This window comes from Mustela nivalis, assembly GCF_964662115.1.
Source record: "Mustela nivalis genome assembly, chromosome: 9".
In the NCBI taxonomy this organism is placed as follows: domain Eukaryota; kingdom Metazoa; phylum Chordata; class Mammalia; order Carnivora; family Mustelidae; genus Mustela; species Mustela nivalis.
The window spans coordinates 66,400,310-66,427,379 of NC_139028.1; the positions used below are offsets into that span (position 1 = coordinate 66,400,310).

The 27,070-nt window shown below is 36.4% G+C and overlaps 2 protein-coding genes across 2 annotated transcripts; both read right to left on the minus strand.

Moving 5' to 3' along the window:
• Positions 1–3,748: 3,748 nt before the first annotated feature.
• On the minus strand, positions 3,749–4,693 carry LOC309840163 (olfactory receptor 52D1-like; the record flags this gene model as incomplete). Its single annotated transcript, XM_082682236.1, has 1 exon — positions 3,749–4,693. The coding sequence occupies one exon, from the start codon at positions 4,691–4,693 to the stop codon at positions 3,749–3,751; it is 945 nt and encodes a 314-aa protein (XP_082538362.1).
• Positions 4,694–15,158: 10,465 nt separating this feature from the next.
• LOC309840164 (olfactory receptor 52D1-like) lies at positions 15,159–16,103 on the minus strand (the record flags this gene model as incomplete). Its single annotated transcript, XM_082682237.1, has 1 exon — positions 15,159–16,103. One exon carries the CDS (start codon positions 16,101–16,103, stop codon positions 15,159–15,161), a length of 945 nt encoding a protein of 314 aa, XP_082538363.1.
• Positions 16,104–27,070: the final 10,967 nt, after the last annotated feature.

Below are 27,070 nucleotides of genomic sequence, written 5' to 3' on the forward strand. Positions count from 1 at the left end.
GGGTATGTGCTTTGGTGAGTGCTGTGAAGTGTGTAAACCTGGTGATTCACAGACCTGTACCCCTGTGGATAAAAATATATGTTTATAAAAAATAAAAAATTTAAAAAAAAGAATCTTGATTTCCTAGAAGCAAGTAAAATCCACAAGAAGCTGAAAAAAGGGAGAGATTAAGGGCATATTATCTTGATGACTGCTGAGAAAGGTGTCATTACTGAATCATTATATTGCACACCTGAAAGTAATATAACACTGTACATTATACTTCAAAAAATGTATGCATTAAGAAATTTTAATTGACTAAATTGAGGCCATAGTTTGGTAAATAAGATATATAAAAAGGAACATAAGGGTAAGATTAAAGTAGAAACAAGAGAGGAACTCTAGAAAAAAAAATATTACAAAATGCTAGGTTTGTAGACACTGAGTTTCAGAAAGACTTGGCAAAAGTCACAAACTCAATTTGAGAGTAAATAGCAAAGAAGGGATAAACAGTTAACTATTTTTCAGGTAACCAAGGTAAACATCCTAATAACACTGCCTGGGCCTTGTTTATTTACTATTATTTCCCAGTGCCTGGCAAGTGGTAGGTCTGCAAATATTTTCATATGAATAAATGCATACACTCTGTCCCTACCTCCACAGGTCTTCATCAAGCATCTGCTCTAGACTCTAGGCCAGTAATAACACTGCAAGTGAAAGCAACAGTCGCACAACCTGTGAACTGGTCAAAGTCTTCATTAAGCCATGTTCCTCAACCTAAAGTATATTCAGAGTACTCAATTCAATTTAATTCTTCCTATCATGATTGCTACCAACTTGGATCAAATGACCATCATCCCACTGACCTAGAAAACTTTTATAAACCACTAAAAGGTCTTTTTTGCATTCATTTATTACATTCTTTGTCTCAGCCCATTTTCCTCACTGTAGCCACAATGCTCTCTTTACTTAAAAAAAAAAAAGTATTTATTTATTTATTTGAGAGAAAGAGAGAACGTGAGTGGAGGAGGCAGAGGGAGAGAGAGAAGCACACTCCCCGCTGAGCCGGGAGCCCCCTGCAGGACTTGATCCCACCACCCCAGAATCATGACCTGAGCCGAAGGCAACTGTTTAACTGACTGAGGCACCAGGGCACTCCCCAATGATCTTTTTAAAACACAAACCTGATACATCTCTCCTATGCATAAAACATTCATAGTCTTCTCATTTTTAGACTAAAATTGAGAATCCTCAGTATGGCTTATCACCCTTGCTGGCTGGCTACTGTCTCAGCCTCACACATCTGCTCTTCACCTCACTCTCCATCCTCCGACCTGTGAAATGGACTTTCTCTGGTTCTTCAAGTGTATGACACCACTTCCTATCTTAAGGTCCACACATGTTCATGCATCCTGTTCTCTCTCCTTGTAACATCACCAGTCCCATTTCATGACCTCTTTTCCTTTTCGCAGGTACTTGACGTCCATTTGGCATTCCAGTAGTGTCATTTTTAAGGAAACCTTCCTTGATTGCTCTAGACTATATCAAAACCCATGTTATACGTGCTTATATAAATCTTTGTTTCTACTTGACAGGACTTAATATCCAGTGGAATTATGCATGTGAGCATCACTTGATCATTTCACCTCCACCAGATTGGAAAGTCCCTGACACATGGACTTTGTTTTGCCTACCTCTCCTCAGAATCCAGCTCAATGTAGCCCATTTTAGCCACTCCATCAATAGATTTTTGCTGCATGAATACATAAATAAGTTGCATATCTTCTTTCTCTTGATTAGAATTTACTGTAGAATCTTTGAAGATTTAGTTTTGTGTTTGTTATTGTTGGACATTTCCTATTTGTCATCCTGTACATTTCGTATGTAACTAACTCCTTAGTTCTTATTTCCAGTCATAACATGTAAACAGCTCTGATTCTGGTTAAGGAATACATTATAATTAAACTCCATGATTTATGATGCTCCAAATTAAAAAAAAAAATACAGCAATAAGGTTCAGACTTACCAATTTGTCTTCAGGAAACATTCAATGTAATGGCAACAGTCTCAAAGTTTACATTTCCCTAGGCATTCTCTTCTCTTTAGATCTGTCCCTACTGTCATTCTCATTTTTCTGCATTATCTTAGAAAGAGAAAGACATAGAGAGAGCGGGTTACGGGGGAGGGAGGGAGAGAAAGAAGCAGACTTTCTGCTGAACGCAGAGCCCAATGCAGGACTTGATCTCGCACCCTGAGATCGTGACCTGAACTGAAATCAAGAGCTAGACCCTTAACTGTCTGAACCACCCAAGTGCCCTAGAGATCTATTATCTGAATGAAGGTGAAGTCTTCATGAACAGGACAATGAGTTCAAGGGATATTTAATAATGAGAAGAGAAACAGCAGAAAAGGATTTTGTTAAGCTTTGCTTTGCTATCCTGGTGCTTATAGGGTCCTGACATACAAATTTTGTGTATTCTTTAACTTTTAGGAGGATGACTGATCTCAATGTAGAGATGTGCTAGGCATAGTAATTAAAAACTAATGCCTTAAAAATATCAGTGGCAACCGTTGAAATAGCCCAACTGGGAAATGATAAAACCCTCAACAATGATATTTTAGTAGAGTCTATGGAAGCGAAACAGAGAGAAGCAGCCCTGATATTTACCTCTAAAAAGCTCCTATATTAAATAGAAGGAAATTAAAGAGAAAAGAAAGTACAAATAATACTTCATAAGTAATAAATCATAAATAGAGAGCATCAATTCAATGAAATTTGGCATGTATTTATTACATAACTCTGGGATAATTTCCATTTTGTACAAGCCAAGAAGTGAAGAGTCATATTTTTTGAAGAGAAAATACTCAGATTTTTTTCAGTAAAATATTTACATCTTTTTTTAATGATTTTGTCTTTAGTTATCACCAGTAGCATAATCACAATTTTTTAAAATTTGGTTATTTTACCAATGGACTTCTTCCTTTAGCAAGCACATGTAATATATGAAGACTGGCAAAGCTGAATCTAGCTCAGTGGCTTGTGCCTAAGCTCTGGGTAAATTCCCAAGTATGAAGCATCAAGCATAAAGTTGTTTCTGTTTTCAGGACACTCTGTGATGAAGGCAGAGATTATTTTTAAAGAGACCCAAAATTAGTTCAAGTAACAAAACAATAGCAGACACAAGTCATTCTTGGTGGAGACACAGTATTCTATGAGCAATACAATGTCTAAACTTCTGTGGGCTTCATTATTACAATATTGAATTTTTCCACATTTCTGTTTGACAACTGTCCCGTGTGTCCATTCTTGTGAATAAAACACAATTATTTATTATATTAAAAGGACATCAATCCTATTACATTGCCTCTTCTGTAGAATATTGACAGCACTCATTAATGTTCCAATTGCAGATGCTTCCTGTGGAATTTTCTGAGGTTCCCGTGGGTTTCTTCACATTTTCAATCACTCCCTATTTTAAAATAAACTACTAGTCTCAGTTACAACACAGAAGATCAGTAGCAGCAAGAAGCTGCTACTTTCCAAAGCAACAAGTTTTGAATAAGCTCCCTAATATCCAGGTGTGCACAAAATATCTCATGTCGTCTAGTTTCATTACAGTGAGGGAATTTCAATTATGTGTGGTCAGTCTTTCCCACTAAAATGTTTCAGAGAGGTAATTTTTCATGCCTGTTAAAAAAATGGAATCGATTATTTCCATAACCGATTATTTCCATCATTATTATGATTTTGCAAACAAGTTCAGGATAGTCAAGTAACTTTTACCTTTAGAGAACTAAGAACATGGTCTCGAATTTTTTTGGTCCTAATACCATAAACAATGGGGTTAAGGAAAGGTGGTACCAGAAGGTACATATTGGCAATAAATATATGAATTTGGGGAGCCACATTGTGGCCAAAGCGGTGAGTGAGGAAGGTAAAGACAGCTGTGGAGTAGAAAACAAGGATGACACAGACATGGGAGCCACAGGTACCTAGAGCTTTAAAACTTGCTTCCCGTGATGGAAGGCGAAAGACCGCACGGAGGATTAGGACATAAGAGACAGCAATGAAAAAGCCATCACAGGAACCAATGACAGAGGCCACACTGAGGCTGTAACGTTTGGTAACTCCTGTGTCCACACACGCCAGCTTCACCACAGCCATGAACTCACAGTAGGTGTGGGCAATGATTCGAGTCCTGCAGTACGGCAGCTGCCTGAGCAGGATGGGATGTGGAGAAAAGAAGACCACTCCCCGGAGCACCACAGAAGCTCCCATTTTGGCAATGCGAGAATGGGTGAGAATCGTGGTATGGCGCAGTGGGTCACAAATGGCCACGTAACGGTCAAAGGCCATGGCCAGGAAAAAGCCTGATTCCATAGCAGTAAAACTGTGAATGAAGAACATTTGGGTCAGGCAGGCATCAAAGGCAATGTCATGGGCTTCCAGCCAGAAGAGACAGAGCATTCGGGGCAGGGTGGATGTGGAGAGGACCAGGTCAGTGATGGAGAGCATGCAGAGAAAGAGGAACATAGGCTCATGGAGGCTTCGCTCTGCCCTCACCACAGCCAGGATGGTCACATTCCCCACCACAGCCACCACATACATGGAGCAGAAGGGAATCCCAATCCAGACATGCAGGTGCTCTAGTCCTGGGATGCCCATCAGCAGGAAGGTGTCTGGAGATGTTTGCGATTTATTGGCTGGTCCCATAGTGCTGCTGCTCTCTGTCTTTTCTGGAAGGAAACCTCCTTTTTAGGGCAAAAGTTTTCTGGCAAGATCATCACAAGCAAATCTGGCAACAAATGAGAAAACAAATCTAAAATACCCTAAAACAGCACATTAGAAAACATCAAGGTTGTAAATTAGAGTGAAAACACTTAGTGACACTAGGCAAAGCTACACAACCAAACACAAAGCACTTATTCTCAGTCAAGTCATGAATTTTACAAATTTGTTCCAACTAGAAAAGAAAAAAAAAAAAAAAAACAGAAAAAAAACCAGCTTGGTAACATCCGTGTACAAGAAAATTCAATACCACTTTCTAAATTCACCATCTGACCCACTCTTATTTTTCTTCTTTTTAAAATTTAATTTTATTTTGTCAGGGTTCCAAGATTCATTGTTTATGCTCCATGCCCAGTGCTCCATGCAATACATGCCCTCCTTAATAACCACCATCAGGCTCACCTAAACCCCATTCCCTCCCCTCCAAAACCCTCGTTTGTTTCTCAGAGTCCACAGTCTCTTATGGTTTCTCTGCCCCTCCAATTTCCCTACTTAATACCCATCACTGGGATAACCCATTCCTCCACCCCCCTTCCCTCTACAACCCTCAATTTGTTTCCCAGATTCCATAGTCTCTCAGGTTCATCTCCTCCTCTGATCTTCCCCCTCATTTTCCCCTTCCTTCTCCTAATGTCCTCCATACTATTCCTTATGCTCCACAAATAAATGAAACCATATGATAATTGAATTTCTCTACTTGACTTATTTCACTTAGCATAATTTCCTCCAGTTCTGTCCATGTTGATGCAAAAGTTGGGTATTCATCCTTTGTGATGGCTGTGTAATATTCCATTATATGTATGGACCACATCTTCTTTATCCATTCATCTGTTGAAGGACATCTTGGCTCTTTCCACAGTTTGGCTATTAGGACATTGCTGCTGTGAACATTGGGGAACATGTGCCCCTTATTTTCACTACATCTGTATCTTTGGGATAAATACCCAGTAATGCAATTGCTGGGTCATATTATAGCTCTACTTTTAACTTTTTGAGGAACTTCCACACTGTTTTCCAAAGTGGCTGTACCACCTCAAATCACCACCAACAGTGTAAAAGAGGGTTCCTCTTTCTCCCAACACTGTTTAAACTAACAAATTCATTGAGAGAAGACCTACCTACCAGTATTCACATATGCCTAAAAAAGGCAAACAAGCAGATTTTTACATGTGACATTTTCTCTTGTGTTGTCATAAATTATGGTATCCTATATGCAGAGATGCAAGTACAAAGGGACCCTTCAAATTTTTAAATACAACATTAAGCTTCATTCGAGCACACTGCATTAATGCACACATAAGTGTATTCAAATATGCATGGATATATTTAAGTAAGCTTATATTTTAAAGCACAAATGAAACACTTTTATACCTATTAAAATACACTCTCCATTTTTTTCTTAGAATTATTAGGCTGGAAACCAAAATCTGAATGAGAGATGGTACACAGAGATGTCAACTCTCTTATTTATATTTTTAAAGGATTTTATTTGTTTGAGAGAGAGAGATAATAGCAAGGGAGCAGCGGAGGGAGAGGGAGAAGTAGACTCCCTGCTGAGCATGAATCCTGACATGGGGCTTGATCCCAGGACCCTGGGACCACGATCTGAGCTGAAGGCAGATGCTTAACTGACTGAGCCATTAAGGCATCCCTCAACTCTCTTCTTTTAGAAAACCCATTAGGAGGAATGTTTACACCCCACAAAGTTCTACTATGGAAGTCTTTCTGTACTTTGTACTCTCTTATCTGTGCAGATTAATTAGTATGAAGATTAACTACATCAAATATTACAACAGTTAAAGTTACTAAGGAGTGTAGAGGTTGGAAGTATTTTGAAAATAAAGGATGTATAGAGAAAAGACTGGCTATAGCTTGTTTTTTGATCCCTTTTAATAAACAGACACTTTTTTTTTTTTTAACCTCACTGCAAAATATTCTTCCTCCCACAAGAATTGCCCTAACTAATGCTGAATGGGAGGAAACTGGGTGTTCTTTGCTCACAGCTGTCTCTGACCTCAAAGCCTGTTCTGGTCAAGCAGCTTTAATGCTATTTTAATCCTAATTTGGAGTATCTATGACCTTATGCTCCCTCTACTTCAGAACTAATCAAGAGTAACTATATATCTGTTGTGAAATAAAAGGTTGATTCCAGTATATTACATGTCTGTGATCTTTATTCTTAACTATACTAAGTGTATTTGAAGAGGCAAACATTACTTTTTTGAGGATCTGATAATTCTATAAATGCAAATGTATGAATGTAGCCCTTTCCTCTCTTTCTCTGTCCTGTGTCTCTATCTTAACTCACCCAGATTAAAAGCTGAGAGTCATCCAAAGTCAGCTTCTATAGGGAGGAGATGCTAAGATGTGTGCTCAGTGAACGGGAGCTGGAATTACATCAAACTGTAAATCCCACTGGATTTATGGGTGTCAGTAACAGAGAAACCAGTGGTCCTCTGAGATACTGGGCCTCTTCCCAAACTACAAGACCTAAATTACTCTTAGGTTTAGCAATTATTATTTACTATCCCTTAAGATAATAAATAAGGACATTATTATTTCCCAAAGGTCTCTTGAGTGCTAGTTAGCCCACTTCCAGTTTCCATATGTTGACAACCTCCAGTCAGAACATACTTTAAGCCTTCCCTTTTATTCCCTATAAAACTTTCCCACTGTCTGGTGGTCTTTGAATCTCAGAAAAAGGGAAACCATGATAGTCAATACTATTGCTAAAGCAAGTTCCAAATAAAATATATCTGCTTGTTCCCACTTGTTTATTTCCACAACTGTATGAATGTTTTAATATTTTTGAAGTAATTATTATTTACATGTAAGTTTTAAAAATTTTGGTTGCTTGAAATTTCTTCCATTATCAAACGGCCATTGTTATCTCAACCCAACACTATTTTGTTTATTACTAATGAAAATATGCAACCATTGATTTTTGGATATAGAAAGATTCATACAGTAATTTAATGTCTTGTGTACAGTGAAACACTACATTATATGGTTCTGGAATAACTGTGAAGTGTACCTATCAGGTTGTTAGTGAGCTATGTTGACTGGTATCAATTGGTGTAGCAAATAGTAATGAGAATGCCAACTCTAAGGCAAACAATACTTCACTCAGAAAATATGACTGCAATTTTAAAAGTTCCAACATTTTAATTCTGAAAGATTGGTGTGAATAAGAATTAAAAGCTCCTGTTTAGCACAAGAATGCTATAATATTAATAATTTTTTACTAATTTTCACTGAAAATATGGAAATGCACTTATAGTGAGTATCAAGGATGTTTTTCATGAGAACAAAATGTAGGTTCCAAAAAGACAAATACTGAATATCTAACTTATATGTGGAATCTAAAAAAAAAAAAAAAAAAAGTTTCATAGAAACAAAACAGAATAAATAGAACGCCAGGTTGCAGAAATAACAGGCAAGGGGAAACAGGTTCAGATTTTCAGGTAATAAAAATAGGTTCTGGGAATCTAATGTACAGCTTGGTGAATATAGTTAATAATACGGTTAATAATATAGTTAATGATATGGTACTGTGGACTGAAAGTTACTGAAAGTAGATCTTAAGACCCACTCAAGAATACTTACACACACACATGCTAATTACGTGAGGTGCTGGATGTGTTAGTTATCTTGATTTTGCTGATCATTGCACATTTTATGTGTATGTAAACCAAAGCATCATTACAAACTTTAAATATATACAATTTTACTTGTCAATGGCTTCTCAGTAAAGTTAAAAAAATAAAATGGAAGCAGATAATGGTGGTTATCAAGACTGAGGGAAAAGAAACATGGAGAGATGTTGGATAAGGGTACAAAATTTCAGTTATGCAAAATGTATACATCCTGACATCTAATATATAGCATGATGACTATGGATAACAATACTGTCCTGTACACTTGAAATCTGCTGAAAGGATAGATACTAAGTATTTTTACTACATACAAAAGAAAGGTAAATATGTAAAGTAATGAGTATGTTCATTAGCTTGATTGTAGCAATTATTTCACAATATACATGTACATCAAATCACCAAGATGTACATTTTGAAGATATAAAATAAAAAGTGTGTATCATTTAAAACATGGCCATGAATAATAAAAATATATATTATGAAACATTAAAAGTGAAAATTTTTAAATGTCAGATTTCACATATGGGGCCTATTGACATTTGTGACCAAAGACATGTTTTGGAACTTATGCTTCCAAAATAATTTTGGATAAATCTGAGCAAATGCCAATCAAGATCTGTACTGTTATGATCTGAAAAATAACATATTCTTGTCTTTAAAAATTTTGTATAGAATTAGTTTTCCCCATGCATATACTTCAACAGCTCTGTATATTCTTTGTACTACTTTTGTACAGAATATGATTATTTTTAACCTGATTTATAACCATAGTCCTTTATATTGAAAGTAATTGTTTGGATGCTTGGACTTGTTTTTGCTATTTTTATGTTATATTTTAAATTGACAGTGAAATTTTCTGTTCTTTTTTTGCATTTTCTAGATTTATTATTTTCATTATTCCATGTTACCCTCTATTAATTTAGTCACTTATATTTTCTAATATTTATTAGTAGTCTCCATGGAAATTAAAGCATACAGATGGCCAGTCTTAAATTTCAGTTAACTTCAGAAGCAGGTAGCGGTGCCTGGATGGCTCAGTGCCTTATGCTTCTGACTCTTGATTTCGGCTCAGGTAATCATCTCAGGGTTGTGAGATAGAGCCCCACATAAGGCTCTGTGCTGGGGGTGAAGCCTGCCTGAGATTCTTTCTCTGCCCCTTCTCCCTAAAAAAAGACTTTAGAAGTAATTAACAAAAATCGAATTTATTTCTCCTAGTCTCATATTATTAAAGTTGGAATATCCTTGAGGGCTTCAGACTAGTTTGCATACTACAGTTGGGACAAAGATTCTTCAAATAAGACAAAGGTAATTTAGAGTCTTTTCTCGGAGGTTAGATTGACTCTGAGATTCAAAGATTTTTATTTATTTATTTGTTGGAGGAGACACAGAGAGTGTTAAAGCAGGGGGAGCAGCCAGCCGAGAGGGAAGCAGGCTCCTCAATGAGCAAGGAGCCAGATCAGGACCAGAGCAGAAGGCAGATGTCTAACCAATTGAGCCACCCAGGTGTCGCAAGAGAAATATCTTCCAAGTTTTCAAATAAAGACTCAGAAAATAACCATTGTGGGTTTTGTTTTTGTTTTTGACCAGAATAGTATTTTGACTTTCTTTCTTTTTTTTAATTGCTTAATTTTTGATATAAAATATTTCATTTACTTGTGGAACATAAGGAATAACACCGAGGACATTGCGTGAAAGAGAGAAGTAGTTGGGGGAAATCAGAGGGGGAGACATGTATGAGAGTCTGTGGACTCTGAGAAACAAACAGGGTTTTGGAAGGGAGGGGGTAGGGGGTTGGGAGGGCCTGGTGGTGGGTATTAAGGAAGGCATGTATTGCATGCAGCATTGGGTGTGGTGCATAAACAATGAATCTTGGAACACTGAAAAAAAATAAAAATAAATAAAAATAAAATAAAATAAAATATTTTAATCGTATAAGCAAAAATATAGTCATTATCATTGTGAAAATATTAAAATGATCTATATCATGTAAAGCCAATATAATACCATATGAACCATTTCCCTTTAAATTTAAGACTCGGGGTGCCTGGGTGGCTCAGTGGGTTAAGAATCTGTTTTAGGCTTAAGTCACAATACCAGGGCCCTGGAATTAAGCCCCATATCAGGCTCTCTGCTTAGAATGGAGTCTGTTTCTCCCTCTCCCTCTGCCTGCTGCTCCCCCTGCTTGTGTACTCTCTATCAAATAAAGGAATAAAATATTTTAAAATAAATAAATAAAGTTAAGACTCTACTTTTAAATGGTTACTTTGAAAAGAGTATTCCAATAGAATAGAGAATCTGTCAGTAGATTTTCAGCAGATCACCATAATTTTCTTTCTCTGTTTCTTTCCCTTCATTTTTATAATTTTTCTCCAAACTAAGACTATTCAAAGTTACCTTATTCCTGAGGCAAAATATTTCCTAATGTCTGTGGCACAAACTGACATACCAAAGTGGTATGTGGAGCACTGGGTGTCATATGCTAACAATGAATCCCGGAACACAGCATCAAAACTAGCGATGTACTATGTGGTGACTAACATAACAGAATAATAAAGGGGGGGGAGCTGTATGTTAATTACACAAAAAGTTCCCAAAAATTAATAAAACTGAAGGCTGTGCCATAAGTAAACCCTCAATTGTGAACCCGGTTTCTTTATCATGGAAAGGTACCACAGAATATTCTTTCTCCTTCCTCTATGTAGTCACGGCATTCTGTTCACAAATTCCCCTTTTCCCGTGATCCTTCCTTCTGTTGATTACAGTTCCTTGTTAATTTTGATCCAAAACCACATTAATTATTAGAAATGTTTCCTAAATAAGAACCTTAACCACCGTGTGATCTGGAAAGCAATTGATGGACACATATTATAAATGTAAAACTTAGGACTCTAAGATTAAAAGTACCTTCTAAGTTTACTTGGAATGTGATTATGTGATCTGTGAAATTATGATCATATTTAAGGGAAGTGGATGTAGGACTTTTGGTATAGAGGGTCCAATCAACTTGTTGCCATTTTATGAAGCCCAGTCTAAGCATCTCCTTTAAGTTATGTTGTTGACACATTTTTTTAGGGCAGCCTCAAGGGCAGTTCCTGAGACTACATCCTTACAGGATCTTCCACCTACTAAAATAATCTTTCCAACCTTTCTACTGGAAGCACTGAATTACCACTACACCCAAGTAAAGCAAATGTGTCTGGGACTTGTACTCCTGCCCATGCACCTGGTTGTTTCCTCTTCCTGGAAAACACTCAGGTCTCAGAGAGCTAAAAAAAAAAAAAGAAAGAAAGAAAGAAAGAAAGAAAGAAAGAAAGAAAGAAAGAAAGAAAGAAAGGAAGAAAGAAAGAAAGAAAGAAATAGCTAGCTAGCTGCCGGGGTGCCTGGGTGGTTCAGTGGGTTAAAGCCTCTGCCTTCGGCTCAGGTCCTGGGATGGAGCCCCGCATCGGGCTCTCTGCTCAGCAGGGATCCTGCTTCCTCCTCTCTCTCTCTCTGCCTGCCTCTCTGCCTACTTGTAATCTCTGTCAAATAAAATAAATAAAATCTTTTTAAAAAAATAGCTAGCTGTCTGCCCACTTGTTTTCCTGTGGACACAAGGGCTAAAAGGTGGCAGCAAAATAGATAATATCTCATGAGAATATATGGCAACTAACACAGAACTTCTGGTGCCAGTTCCCCTCCAGGGGTTTCTGATCCTCTTAGTTTGGTGTCCAGGTCACTGAATATATCTGACACAATGAAGATCTGGGTTTGGGAATCATGTGGGAAGAATCTGAGCATCAGATTCATGCAAATAATAGTTTCAGGTATGTGCATAAACAAGGACATACAGAAGTTATGGGTATGATCATGGACAATAATCATTGGATAAATCTATTCAGAATCCCTACTGGAAGACTTTCTAACCCATGTACCTACTAAATGCAATAGTCTAAAACCGTTAAAATTGTAACCCAAATCATTGCTGTCCTACTGACAGAAGTAAGACAAATACTCCTATTGTATAAAAAGTATCTCAATGTGGTTCTGATTTGAATCTCCCTGATGGCTAAATCAAAACCACATTGAGATAACACCTTACACCAGTTAGAATGGCCAAAACTAAAAAGACAGTAAACAACACGTGTTGGAGAGGATGTCGAGAAAGGGGAACCCTCTTACACTGTCAGTGGGAATGCAAGTTGGTGCAGCCACTTTGGGAAACAATGGGGAGATTTCTTCAGAAATTAAAAAATAGAGCTACCCTGGTGATTCACAGACCTGTACCCCTGGGGATAAAAATATATGTTTATAAAAAATAAAAAAAATTATATAAAAAAATATATGATTAAAAAAATAGAGCTACCCGATGACCCTGCAATTGCACTACTGGGTATTTACCCCAAAGATACAGATGTATTGAAAAGAGGAGCCCTCTGTATCCCAATGTTCATAGCAACATTGGCCACATTCACCAAATTGTGGAAAGAACCAAGATGCCCTTCAATGGACAAATGGGTAAAGAAGATATGGTCCATGAATACAATGGAATATTATTCCTCCATCAGAAAGGATGACTACCCAACTTTTTGTATCAGCATGGATGGGACTGGAGAGATTATGCTGAGTGAAATAAATCAAGCAGAGAGAGTAAATTATCATATGGTTTCACTTACTTGTGGAGCATAGGGGACATTAGGAGAAGGAAAGGAAAAGTGAATTGGGGTAAATCAGAGGGGTAGAAAAACCATTAGAGACTGTGGACTCTGAGAAACAAACTGAGGGTTTTGGATGGGAGAGGGGTGGGGTTTAGGTGAGCCTGATGGTGAGTGTTAAGGAGGGCACATATCACATGGAGCACTGGGTGTGGTGCATAAACAATCTCAGAACACTGAAAAAATAAAATTAAACTTAAAAAAAAGTATACATTTCCCCAATAGTACACTTTTTCAAAGTAGAAAAGTGGGAGCATTTCTTGGGGGTGGTGGAAATGTCTTATACTATGATTGTGAAGTAGGTTACCTTGGTCATATGTTTGTTCAAGCTTACCTAACTGTCCATTTAAGATCTGTAATTTCACTGTATTTTATTGCACCTCAAAAATACATTCATACATTACACATACAATAGTATAAAACGTGTTAAAAATTTAACAATCATTGGTGACTTGATGACAAAGAGAACACACAATATCTGAGAAAAAAAGAAACGATTGTAAAAGGGCACACTTGGTAATTAACCTGGGACAACAGCTGCAAACGAAGAATACTTCAGACAAATGTAGGTGATGGGCATGGAACAAAAATTTCAGCATTTTTCAGATTGTCTGTTTTCTTCATTAGGCAACTGCTGCTTGAGTGAATTTACTCTTAATAGACTAGATGATCATCACCACTTACATGATCAAAATACGTGAATATTTACCTTAACCAAGACCTTCTCCCTGAGGTTAAATACAATTTAATATTCTATATGACTCTTAAGTCATATCCAAACTAAATTTATTAGTGTAACCCTCAAATTGCTTCAGATCTTAACCCTTTATTTCAAGGGAATCACAACAAATGTATATAGTTTTCCAAAACAGAAAAATTTGTGTTCTACTTATAGTTACATTATGTACTGAGTATTGGTGAATGCAGAGATTATCAGTCTTTGGGTTTAGCTGTGGATTTAAGTTTCTTGGATAAATAAGGAAGGAGTGAGGAAAAGTTTCACAGCAATCACACATCCTTTTTCAGATGGCTTCCAGGAAAAGAAATGTCCCATAGTTCTTAGATAATATTTATAAAAGATGAGAAACACATAGCAGGGAAACTAGCGAAAGCTGAGGAAAATGAAAAAAAAAAAAAAAAAGAAGCTAGTCATAGGTATTGAGGCAATAAAAGGGGGAAATATTTTACTTTGTTAATAAGAGATTTCATATTTTTTGTTTTAAGATTAGGTTTGAGGTCAACTAGTCAATGAGGAAGATCCAATGCACATGGTAGCCTGGTAGTCTGCTAATTTTAACTACTAACTATTAAATTTGAAGGACATGAACTATTCTTTAGGAGTCAGTAGAATTGAGGCTATTGCTTTATTTTATGGAGTACCCCTTGTTTCAATCAAAATTGCTCTAGAAACCATACAAGCTCTAATACCAATGTTGGCACCTTCACACAAACCTGTGTTAAAAGATTTAATTTTAATTTTTATATTTTTGTTTTCCTTGACTGGGTGATCATTTCTTCTTAATTACATTTAAAATCTTCCTGTATTTTTAGTCTACTCATGTACCTTGAAACTTCCATTGATACTACTAGACTAGAGATGCAACATTTCTTACCTGTTTTTAAAAATCACAACCATATATATATATATATATATATATATATATATGTCAATATTCTTTCAAAGTAACTACTCTATAAAATTCAGCATATAGATCTCAGAGAACACTTCCTTCCCTTCCCTGTTTCTCCATAGGTTTTTTTTTCCTCCTTCAACATACTGTTTATTCCCTATTATAACTCTTCCTGAAAGATACATATTCAAAATGAGATGAACAAATTCATCACCAATATTTACTAAATGAAAAAGTTAAAATAATTTGTCGAGTTAGTATTCTCAGAAATTCTAGACATCTGGTAAAGAACAGCCTTTAGGTGGTAAATCTAATTCAGCTTGTAGGAGTAAGAACAGATAATTATTTTCTCTACATCATATCTTGTATTTCTGTATAGCTTGAGACATTTCTTTTATTGATCTAACTAAAATCAGGTGACTTTGATCCTTAGTGCTCTAAGAACATGCTCCCGTATTTTCTTGGTTCTTACTCCATACACAATGGGGTTGAGGAAAGGAGGCACCAAAAGGTACATATTTGCAATAAAAATATGGATATGTGCAGGCACATTCTTCCCAAAACGGTGAGTGAAAATGGAAAAACCAGCTGTGGAATAGAACACAAGAATAACACAGACATGTGATCCACATGTGCCCAAAGCCTTAAAGCCAGCTTCTCGGGATGGCAGGCGGAATACAGAGTGGAGGATGAAGGCATAGGATACAACAGTAAGAATGGCATCACACGAGCCAATGATAGAAGCCACACTGAGGCTATAGCGTGTGGTGGTTCCTGTGTCCACACACGCCAGCTTCACCACAGCCATGAACTCACAGTAGGTATGGGCAATGATTCGTGTTCTGCAGTAGGGCAGCTGTTTGAGCAGGATGGGATGTGGAGAAAAGAAAGCTATTCCCCGAATCACCACAATCATACCCATTATGGTGATGCGAGCATGAGTGAGAATCGTGGTATGACGCAGTGGGTCACAAATGGCCACGTAACGGTCAAAGGCCATGGCCAGGAAAAAGCCCGATTCCATGGTAGTAAAGCTATGGATGAAGAACATTTGGGTCAGGCAGGCATCAAAGGCAATGTCATGGGCTCCAAGCCAGAAGAGACAGAGCATTCGGGGCAGGGTGGATGTGGAGAGGACCAGGTCGGTGATGGAGAGCATGCAGAGAAAGAGGAACATAGGCTCATGGAGGCTTCGCTCTGCCCTCACCACGGCCAGGATGGTCACATTCCCCACCACAGCCACCACATACATGGAGCAGAAGGGAATCCCAATCCAGACATGCAGGTGCTCTAGTCCCGGAATGCCCATCAACAGGAAGGTGACAGGAGAGGGAAAAGAAGTGTTGAGAGGAGGCATGTTGCTTTTCCCTTTGCTTTTTGTCACTACTTCTGAAGAGGAAGCAGCACAACCAGATGCTGAAAATATGATGGAGATTCAGTTCTAGAAGTCCCTTATGTTAAAAACAATTCAAATAATAAAGTGTATTTAAATTCACTAGGACCAGAGTAATCAAATTTGTAACATTATATAAAATACTGCATTTGAAAATACAAAAAGATAACTCATGTATCATTTCATATTATCACAGGGGCATAGAAGTCCCCTTAACCATTCATTTCCATAAAAAGATTCCCTGTATATTCAATTGTACTTAATTCAACAACAGTTCAGTAGTTATGAATTAACTGAGTATAGGAATTAACTGAGTATGGGAAGTATTGGACATTAAGTTTAATGTTATTTACATCTTACTGTGTGACGAAACCATGCTCCAGGCACTGGTAGCAAAGAAATGCACAGATCAGATCCTTTTGTGGAGGTTACACTCCATGGGGAAAACATCAGAATACAATAACTGAAGAATGGTATATGTGGGTAAGAGAATGCCATATTGAGGTTGATGTCTGAATGGTTGGGCTCAAGCCTTCAGATCCTGAGTATTATTACACACTCTGGGAATGAAGACAGCAAGAAAAACTGCTGTGAAACAGGAACAAACAGAAACAGACAAAAATGCCCATGTTTGGGGAACTAAGTCAAAGGAGAAAGTGGTGGGGGGGCACAAATTCTCTACATGAGTAGCTTCCTCATGTCTTCCCTTTTCCTCTGCCTGTTTAAAAAACAAAACAAAACACAACAAAACACAAACATTAAATGCATAAACAAGTGTCTTGAGAACATTCTAAAATTCCCTGCCTCATTTTCTTCTTTCAGAGCTTTCTGCAAAAGATCTAAGTTTGCCTCAATTATATGCTTTGGATAACCTGACTTGGTATATTTTCATCTATCACTCACTATCATTCTCTTTATCATTTATTACATAGTATTGTGTTTATTTTTCCTTTCTCCTCCTTTCTACTGTTAATACCTGTCTGAAAATTATATCTCTCACATTTTCATTATTTTATAAGTGTCAAATCCAGTGTCAAATATGTCAGGGCAGTTAATATTTAACTACTGATAAGTTGAAGAGTCCAAGAAAGAGTATTCTTCAGCTTCTCCAAGGTGAATAATGTAGTATATTACTCCTCAGAATGCAGAAGTACTTTCCAAAGCCATTTTGGGTTTTAACTTCTATGGGTTCCTTCGGAGGATTCCAGAATTTGAAATTTTACTCTTTAATTTCTCAGTCAGTATTTCTCTCTGGTGAATATAAATGGCAAGTGGAAACCTTGTGAAACTTAAAGTTATTGAAGGGATTCTTGTTTTATGCAGATGATTGCACAACCTACACTCTATATGATGTAGAGAGTAGAAATAAATGATCTCTTATCTCCTGATTTAAGAGAAAGACAGTTATAATTGAGGCAATCAAGCTTTCAGAGTTAGTTATTAAATTTAGACAACAAAAAAATTGTAGGATTGCATGTGATAGGAGTGCAACATCACTTGGAATATTTCTAGATGGTAACATGATGTGTACATTGTTGGGCTTGCTTCTTAAATGAGAATAATGTATTCCATGTCTTCCAGATCTCATCTGCCACACTCCATACGTGACTAACATGGAATGTAGTATATGATGATGTCACTTTTTCATATTTTTTTCTATCATGTACCCTTTAAATAGAGACATCATCTGTTCTCCTGAGAAATATATCGATAAGGATCACACACACACACACACAAACAACGTATTTCTTAAACTTAATGTCACTTACTACCTTCCCATACTCAGTGCTTCAAACTTTATCTGTTCACTGTAGAGATGGACCCTTCTTGTGTTCCCTCATTTATTTATCCAGAAAACTGCATTCTGATACATGCAGAGAAGTCATTTACTGGATTGGTAAATTGGTCTAATGATGTCCAAAATATCAATTAAGCATAATAAAGCATAGTCCTTTATACTTCTCACAGTTCGAGGGGAGAAATGAGCCTCTTAAGACAGAGAAGCCATGGGGATATCCCCAGATAAAGGGATGAGTGTGGAGGAGGCGTTGGGAGAGTTAGAGAGGAGAATGGCTCTTAGATTGCTACAAATTATTTGTTTGTAAAGAAACTCTCCTTTACTAGTTTTCTGTCCTCCCCCATCTCCCACTGAGGCACAGACACTGAGTAGTACTGCTGTCAGCTCTTGAAGAATCATCTGCTTCTCATATGCCTCAAACAAGTCCTCATAAGTACAATATGCACTCATAAAAAAACATGCATGGTTCCCTTCATATGCTTACCAGAACCATGAAAACACATCCACATTCTCCAGATATCACTAACTGAAGGATTGTTTTCTGGGTTTGTACATTTACTAATCTTGGGCTTTCCTCTAGCGAAAAACACTTGAACAGTGGTGATACAGATTTTTTTTAAGATATGGATTTTTGATGATTTATGTGATAAATAGACAATGAGGAAGTGATTTATTAGGCAGTGGATTATCATGAGTATGTATGAATTCTATAGAAATGATAACAATAGATTAAGTTTTGTCACTCAGGGTAAGTTTCATTTAGAGTGGAATCTAAACAACATATAACATCTGGTCTTGGAAATGTATACATATATACGAGGTAGATAAATAGAGATGAATATATGTAGATATGTATATATCCAAGGAAAAAAGCACAAAGTTCCATTAAGAATGGCAATCATGACATATTGAATTTAAATCTTCTATATTCTGGGCTCAAAGAGTTATAAAATAGCTAAGATTCTATGGATTAAAAAATATATACATACATATGTATACACATTGTATAACTTACAGGGAATTTTATAACCCCGGGTTTAGACCACTGGCTTTGACCTATTAGGTGTTCAATAATACATGTAGGATACCTGAAAACAGTATATAATATTGGAAAAGAAAAAAACTGCACAGAAGGATACATACATTGGTTTCAAAAAATACTTTTTTTTCCCCCAGAAGCACATATGATATGATCACTATGATAACATCCTCTTGAAAATACCAACCTGTAAATGAGTCCAGATACCACAAGGTAGCCTTATTTTTGCTACCCATATTGTATTCCTTCAAGTTCATGGAATATAAAAAGAATTTCAAAAGGAAGGATAATCCTCACTTCTATGATATCCTTAAAAAATATCTTTGCCTCCTAAAATCTGGCCCTTTCATCATTTCTTCCATTGAGAATAAAAAAAAAAAATGTTTATTTCCTCTGCTTAAAGATTTATTACTCCTCCATTGAATCTATGATTCAGAAAATAAAAGGGTGGTATTTGGAAGAGATCTCATGTCCTAAAAAATTTTACAGAAATCACCTGGCCTAGCCCCTTTTCTCCACCCTTCTCTACTTTGATAACGATACTGATTAGCTCATACAGGATACTGAATCAGAGCCAATAAGCAACCCAAAGAGGCAGCTTCTATATGTAGCAGCTTCACCATGATATTCTCAGAGGATAAGCAAGAATAACATTTGTCACAAATGGGTCCCTATAGAATCATTGCCAGAAGGGAGAATGGTTTGTATCCTTGGTAGTGATCGATAGTCTACATGATCCGTCCTAGTAATTCGCCTGTGCATATCTTCAGCTTTTAGCTCCAAATGTAGCCATCCCTCAGCAACATGATATCATTTAGTTTGCCAACCACTTAACAGGACCTGAAATCCTGAAGGGGACTGAAAAGGCTAACAAAATATTCTTTATTCCTTTGATTAACTCAATTTAATTCCAATCGGAAACAAGTGACAGTCGTCATTTAGTTTCCTTTGGATGTATGACAAAGGTGGGACTGCTGGATCATATTGTCGTTTGGTTTTGTGTTTTTCATTTTTGAGGGCTCCATACTGGTTTCCATCATGGTTATACTAACTCACCCTCCCACCAACAGCATATAAGAAGTTTCTCTATTCTCCACAGCCTCCCCAACACTTACTTGTCTTTTTTGATACCAGTCATTCTAAGGGTGTGCGGTGATATTTCACTGAGTGTGTGTGTGTGTGTGTGTGTGTGTGTGTGTGTTTTAAGATTTTATTTATTTACTTGAGAGAGAGAGAACAAGTGGAGCAGGAAGGGGCCTGAGGCAGAGGGAGAAGCAGGCTCCCCGCAGAGCAGAGAGCCCAATGCAGGCCTCAATCCCAGGGCCCTGAGACCTTTATCTGAGTTTAAGGGACTGAGCCACCCAGACGCCTCCTCACTGTGGTTTTGATTTACATTTTCCTGAGGATGTGTGGAGTTGAGCACCTTTCATATACATGTCAAACCTCTGCCTGCCTCCTTTTGAGAAATGTCTCTTCAGTCCTTTGTCCATCTTGTGACGGGGATATTTGGATTTTTTGTTTTGTTCTGTTTTGTTTTTGCTTTTGGTATTGACTAGTATGAATTCCTCAGATATTTTGGATGTTAACCTCTAATGAACTATCTGGCTTGCAAAAACTTTCTCTCCTTTTCCATGGATTGCTTTTTCACTTTCCTGAGTGTTTCTATTTTTGTTTTGTTTTGTTTTGTTTGTCATGAAGAAGCTTTTAAGTTTGATACAAAACTGGGTGTTTTGTTTTTATTTGTTTGTTTGTTTGTTTTTGTCATACAGAAGCTTTTTAATTTGGTGCAAAATGCAGTCTACTTTTTTTTGGTCACCTTTGCTATGTATGATGTCATACCTAAAAAAATCATTGTGGAGGCCAATGGCAAGAAGCTTTTTCCCTATGTTTAACTAAAGAACTTTCAAGTTTTCGGATCTTGCTTTTGAGTCTTTAATCCATTTATCTTCATCTTTGTGAAAGGTGTGACATAAGGATTAAATTTCATTTTTCTGTATGTGAATACCCAGCTTTTCCAACACCTTTTATTGGAGAGACTATTGTTTTCCCTTTGTTTTGCACCCTTGTAGAAGACTAGTTGATTAGAGATGCATGGACTTATTTCTGGGTTGTGGATTCATGGATCTATTTTTCTGCTTCCATGCTAGTACCATACTGTTTTGATTATTACAGCTTTGAAATATATTTTAAAAACCAGAAAGTGTCATGCCTTCTGCTTTGTTCTTGATCAAGACTGCTTTCACTTTTAGGAAACTTTTATGATTCCATATGAGTTTAAGTGGTTTTTTTTTTTTTCTGTTTCTGTAATAATGCCACTGAGATTTTGATAAGGATCACATTCAATCTGTAAATCACTTTGGATAGTACAGAAGTTTTAACAATATTAATTCCTCCATTCACTAAATATGACTTTCTTCCAATTTTCTGTGTCATTTTTAATTTCCTTTATCAATGTTTTATAATTTTCAGTGTATAAGTCTTTTGTCTCTTTGGTCAAGTTTATTCCTGAATATTTTATTCTTTCTGTTGTTATTTTGAATGGGATTGTTTCCTTAGTTTCTTTTTCAGATAAATCATTATTTGTATACCAAAACACAAATACCTTGTGTATATTGATTTTGTGTGGTGCAACTATACTAAATTTATTTATTAGTTCTAACAGTTACCATTAATAAATTGGAAAACTTCAAAATATTCACTAGTAACAAGAGTAGTGATGCGTTCTGGGGTTTATTCTTGTCATGTTCATCTTCCATTGACTCTCTATGAGAGGTCACTAAACTCATTTGTTTGCATTATACTAGAAAGCTCCAACCCACACTGCCCCATATTATTGTTGCTAATTTCCCTTAATGCTAACTTTTTTACATCCTCTAAAAACAGAGATGAATGATTAATATTACACTATATACTGAAGTTGAAGTATTCAGATATATATGTACATACATATGTTTATGTATATGCATACATGCATGCATATATACACTAGTATTTAATTCAATATATATGCTTCCTGATCTGAAAACAAAGGTTTTGTAACTAATTTTGGAATAAGTCATTTTCCAACTATGTAGAGAAAAGAGATATACTTATAGGAGCCTTAAGTGTCTGGTCCACAACTAAGAGCCCAGTATCTCAGGTAGGATGCTTCAGTAAAAGATCTTGTCTGAACTATGGTTTAACAACAGAGAGTCTTATAACAACATGCAACACTTACATATACCCACAGAGCATGGTTGAGTTTGGTGGCTCCTTTCTCATGACAGTTCCCTGCACCAGGTAAAGAAGATCTCTGTTAAACTACCACCAGTGCAGGTACATAAAATAGTTATGGACTAACAATGTATACATTCATCTAGTGACTCAGAATTTTGAAGAGCATTGCATGCACTATGTAGGAGAGATAAGCAGCAAGAAGGCAAATTACCCACAGAGACATGAAGAAATGAAAGGAGGATTCTACTGTAGCCTATCAAACCAATCAATCTAATCAATCCAATTTTCTGATCCAAGAAAATGTTACATTATTTTTTGCTTAAATGATGTCAAACACTTTTAAATTTTTAATTTAATTTTATTTTTTCAGTGTGCCAAGATTCATTGCTTATGCACCATACCCAATGCTCCGTGCAATACTTGCCTTCCTTAATACCTACCACCAGGCTCACTCTTCCTCCACCCCCTCCCCTCTAAAACCCTCAGTTTGTTTCTCAGAGTCCACAGTCTGTCATGGTTCATCTCCCCCTCCAATTTCTCCCAAATCACTCCTCCTCTCCTTCTTCCAGTGTCCTCCGTATTATTCCTTATGCTCCACAAGTAAACACTTTTAACTCTTAACTCTCAATTCTTTTCTAAAATATTTCCTCTGCAAATCAAAACATATTTTTTTTAATTTTTTATTTTTTATAAACATATATTTTTATCCCCAGGGGTACAGGTCTGTGAATCACCAGGTTTACACACTTCACAGCACTCACCAAGCACATATCCTCCCCAATGTCCATAATCCCACCCCCTTCTCCCAAATCCCCTCCCCCCAGCAACCCTCAGTTTGTTTCAAATCAAAACATATTTAAAAATTCTACTGTTCAAAATATGACATGGATTACTGTAGAAGATACGTTTAGGCAAGCAGACTTGTGTATAGATATGTATATATTCACATATGAATGTATTTGTGTGTACATATATTTTACGTATGTATACTTGTGAATAACACATATAAACTTGCCTCTTTATTTTCCACAATATCATGTACTGGATTGTAATAATATCTAAATGTGTGCAGATACGCACAACCTTTGTTTCAAGACTCTTTCTTTGCCAAATCCATCTCTCTGCTTGACACTCTTCTTATCTTTTTCACTCCATTAGTTTTAATTCAAAATATAACACTCAAATGTAATCTAAGAACAGGTAAAAGTAATTTGTAATAAAAAACAAGAAATAGTTGCTTGGAGTTGAGAGGGACTTACTTGGACAATGATTGTAATGTGGCATGAAGGAACTCTCTGAGGTACTGAAAATTTTGTCTTTTTTTTTTTTTTCTTTCTTAAAATTTAAATTGAATTAGCCAACATATAATATATCATTAGTTTTTGGTAGTATTCAATGATTCATTAGTTGCATACAACACCCAGTGCTCTGTATTTTTCTTTGGATGATGGTTACACAGGAGCATACACATGTTAAATCTCACTAAAATGAATAAAATAAACTTATTATCTCTTGAATGGCATTTGGGTTTTCAGGGCTAGTCTGTAAATTATTATACAAGTCTTGTAGACTTTTCTGTGTGTATAGATATGTATATATTCACATATGAATGTATTTGTATGTACATATATTTTACATATGTATACTTGTGAATAACACATATAAACTTGCCTCTTTATTTTTTAGTATATACTAAGTAGTATATACTACTTCTTTTTAGTATATACTAAGTAGTAGAACTGTTGTATTATGAAGGGAGATATATATTTCTTTGCAAGAAAAATTCAAATAGAAAGAAAAGAAGATGGGGCACGTGGGTGGCTCAGTCATTAAGCATCTGCCTTAGGCTTGGTCATGATCCCAGGGTCCTGGGATCGAGCCCCACATCCACTCCCTGCTCAGCAGGAAGCTTGCTTCTCCCTCTCCCATTCCCCCTGCTTGTGTTCCTTCTCTCCATGTCTCTCTCTGTGTCAAATAAATAAATAAAATCTTTAAAAAAAGAAAGAAAGAAAGAAAGAAGATTAAACCATATTAATATAGGACCTGACCAGAAAAAAAAATGGACATTAACTATGTTTCAATAATTAAGCTATAAAATATAATGAGAAAAATCTCTAAAATATTTCTTGGCTAAAAATGATTGTACTCTTTTAATGAAAACTTCACATTAATGTAAGTGTATTAAAGAAAGGAGAGAGGGGGAAAATACTCCAAAGAGAACAGACAACTGACAGAGATCTTTGAGAAAACTGTGTGAAGTAAGCATAAAAAGAGAGGGAGAGAAAAAAAGAAAAAGAGAAAGAAAAAAAAAGGAACAAGAATTGAAAGATGAGAGATATGACAGAGAATAAAATATGGGAAATAAAGTGTAGAGAAAAGAAGGTAAGATAAGGTGGTGAGCAGAAAAGAAAGATGTCAGTCCTTAGCATAAATTCCTGAGGAAGCTGAGAATAAGAAAGAACATAAAAAATCAAAGAAAGATGACCCCCCCAAAAATGGCACATATAAGCATTTTCTTCTCTTCACAGACCAAACTGATTTTGTAGGTGAACTGAAGCTAGACTAATAATTCTGAGATTGGATGAATACTGACAACTTAAAGCCAAAAATTAAGTACACAAGTGAATAAAGATGATGGTATCACATGAAGATACAGAGTATCAGACTATTGAACCTCAGTTAGAAAAAAAAAAAAAAATCTAAATGGAAATCCCTGCCTTTTGGCTGCTATCATCCAAAAGCCAGTAACCTACAGGCTTGCTAGAGAAAGACAGTTTGCCACCATCATATTGCCGTCAGTTAACTAATGATTTTCTATGTCAAATGACTAAACTAAAACTCTGGGTCAAAAAGCAGCCAACCTGTAAAATATGTTCCACATTCTGAGGGGAATGACCTATTACTAACAATAACCTACAAAACTTGCCATCTGGGGGTTTAAATACATCACAGTGACACAGTAAAAATGTTGTTACTGGAGTTATTGCCATTACCTTTCAAAAAAGAGAAGAGAGAATTTTTAAATATCTCAAAGACCATGGGAAGCTTGAAGAATGTGTTCCTTGAGAAAAAAAAAATACTTAAAGTTCAGTTGAAGTTGAAAATTATTGTAAAATACTAGGCAAGCGTAACATTCTTTGCAGGAGGATCAGGAAGAAAAGGAGGAGGTGAAGGAGAAATAGGAGTAATAGTGTAGTAGTAGTGGGAAAAGGAGAAGCAGGTGGATCCAGATTACTATAGTATTTATGAGTGCAATAAAAATTACTATACTACTTCATCTCCATTAACAGAGGATGAACAACATAATTATACTTTACTTCTATGTCTTGAGAAATCTCCATTTCTCACATTCTGGTGTCCTCACTACTCATGAGCTTTTGCTCAAATTTCTCTAAACCTAACCCAAGATCAGAGAGCTCTCATTCCAGGCAGACCCTTTCCTTCTAGAATCGAGGGAACTTTCTAACCTGATGGTACAAGGCCAGGCCAACTTACTCCTGGGAAGGAAACGTGGGGGTCAGAAGGATAATGACACACTGGAGAATCATAAAGGTAATGACGCTCTGGGATCCGCCTAGGCACTCAGGAAGGCGGAGAAAGCTTTCCTTTAATATCAACCTCTGCTGGAAATCTTGGTGGAAACAAAGATACTACTAGATGATTCACATGCCAAATCAGCCCTCAGCTCTATCCAGGTAAAGTTCTGCCCCTACAGTTTTGGAACTAGGAGTTAGTAAGGAGCTGTAATGGGTGCTTATTTTAGGAGAGAATGGAGAGACTAACGTTTTCCAATCCTGTTTTGTTCATTAATTTTATTATCCATTGCCATGTTATTTCCATTCTGTGTGTTTAGAATTTTTCATCCACCAAAGGATAAAGAGGGGGGTAGATCAGTGTAAATCTAATATAATTTAGACTTGAAAGAATTTTGCAGATAATTTGGTCCCATCTTCTATGTATGGCCCTCTAACAATTTATGATACATGCAAAATGTTTTTCATGATTCTGGATTCTAGTCACCTGGATGCCTATTAATTCTAATGTTCACTGAAAATTTAAAAAAAAAAAAAAGATGAGATAACTCACCACTTATATCTGTAGAGATGTGGAGTGTTTGAGTGATACAGAAAGGAAGAAAAATAGAGGAAAATTGTAGGTCATGAAAAGCTTCAGTATCTCATCCGTTTACATGCCATCTTGGTCCTTTTTTGTGATTGAACAAAAGATACCTCAACCTCCTTTCTGACCTCTTGCCTCTGTTGGAGATTATGTATTAAAACCTTTCTTTCTCTTCTGCACAGTAACTAAAAACGAGCCAGTTTCTTTTATGATAGCAATTAGGCCATTTTGAAAGCTAAATCATCAAATTCATGGCCTTGTTGTTTCTCATAGTAATTATATTTAAGTAACTCAGATGAAGGGGGCTCATCTCATTTTATTCCTAATAACTTGCAAAGTCTGCCAAGGAGTAATTGTTACAAAGATTTTGTAAAAATCAAGTGGCATTTTTTAACTGCATGGAAATCTACAAACTAGTTGGGACATCACCTTATTTTGGCTGTGGTCAATCTTATATACAGGAAGATGGAAGGAAGCTCTTTAGCTCTGAAATTTTCATCTTTTTGAGGAAATTTTTTCATTTCTATCATCAAAAGTTTTCACTTTTGTTTGTTTTTTCTTGTCTCCTTGATGTTGTGCAGCCTGTTTCTTTCTTAATAAAATACCTTTTCAAAAACTGCTACAGATAAAATGTGAATTGTACCAACCACTGATGTGTTCTATATATGATCTCATTTAGCACTGGGGTAAGTAAGGGTTTGTTGTTAATTTACAGATGGGTAAACTGGGGTGGTGTGTAAAGTAATTTGACAGGATCCC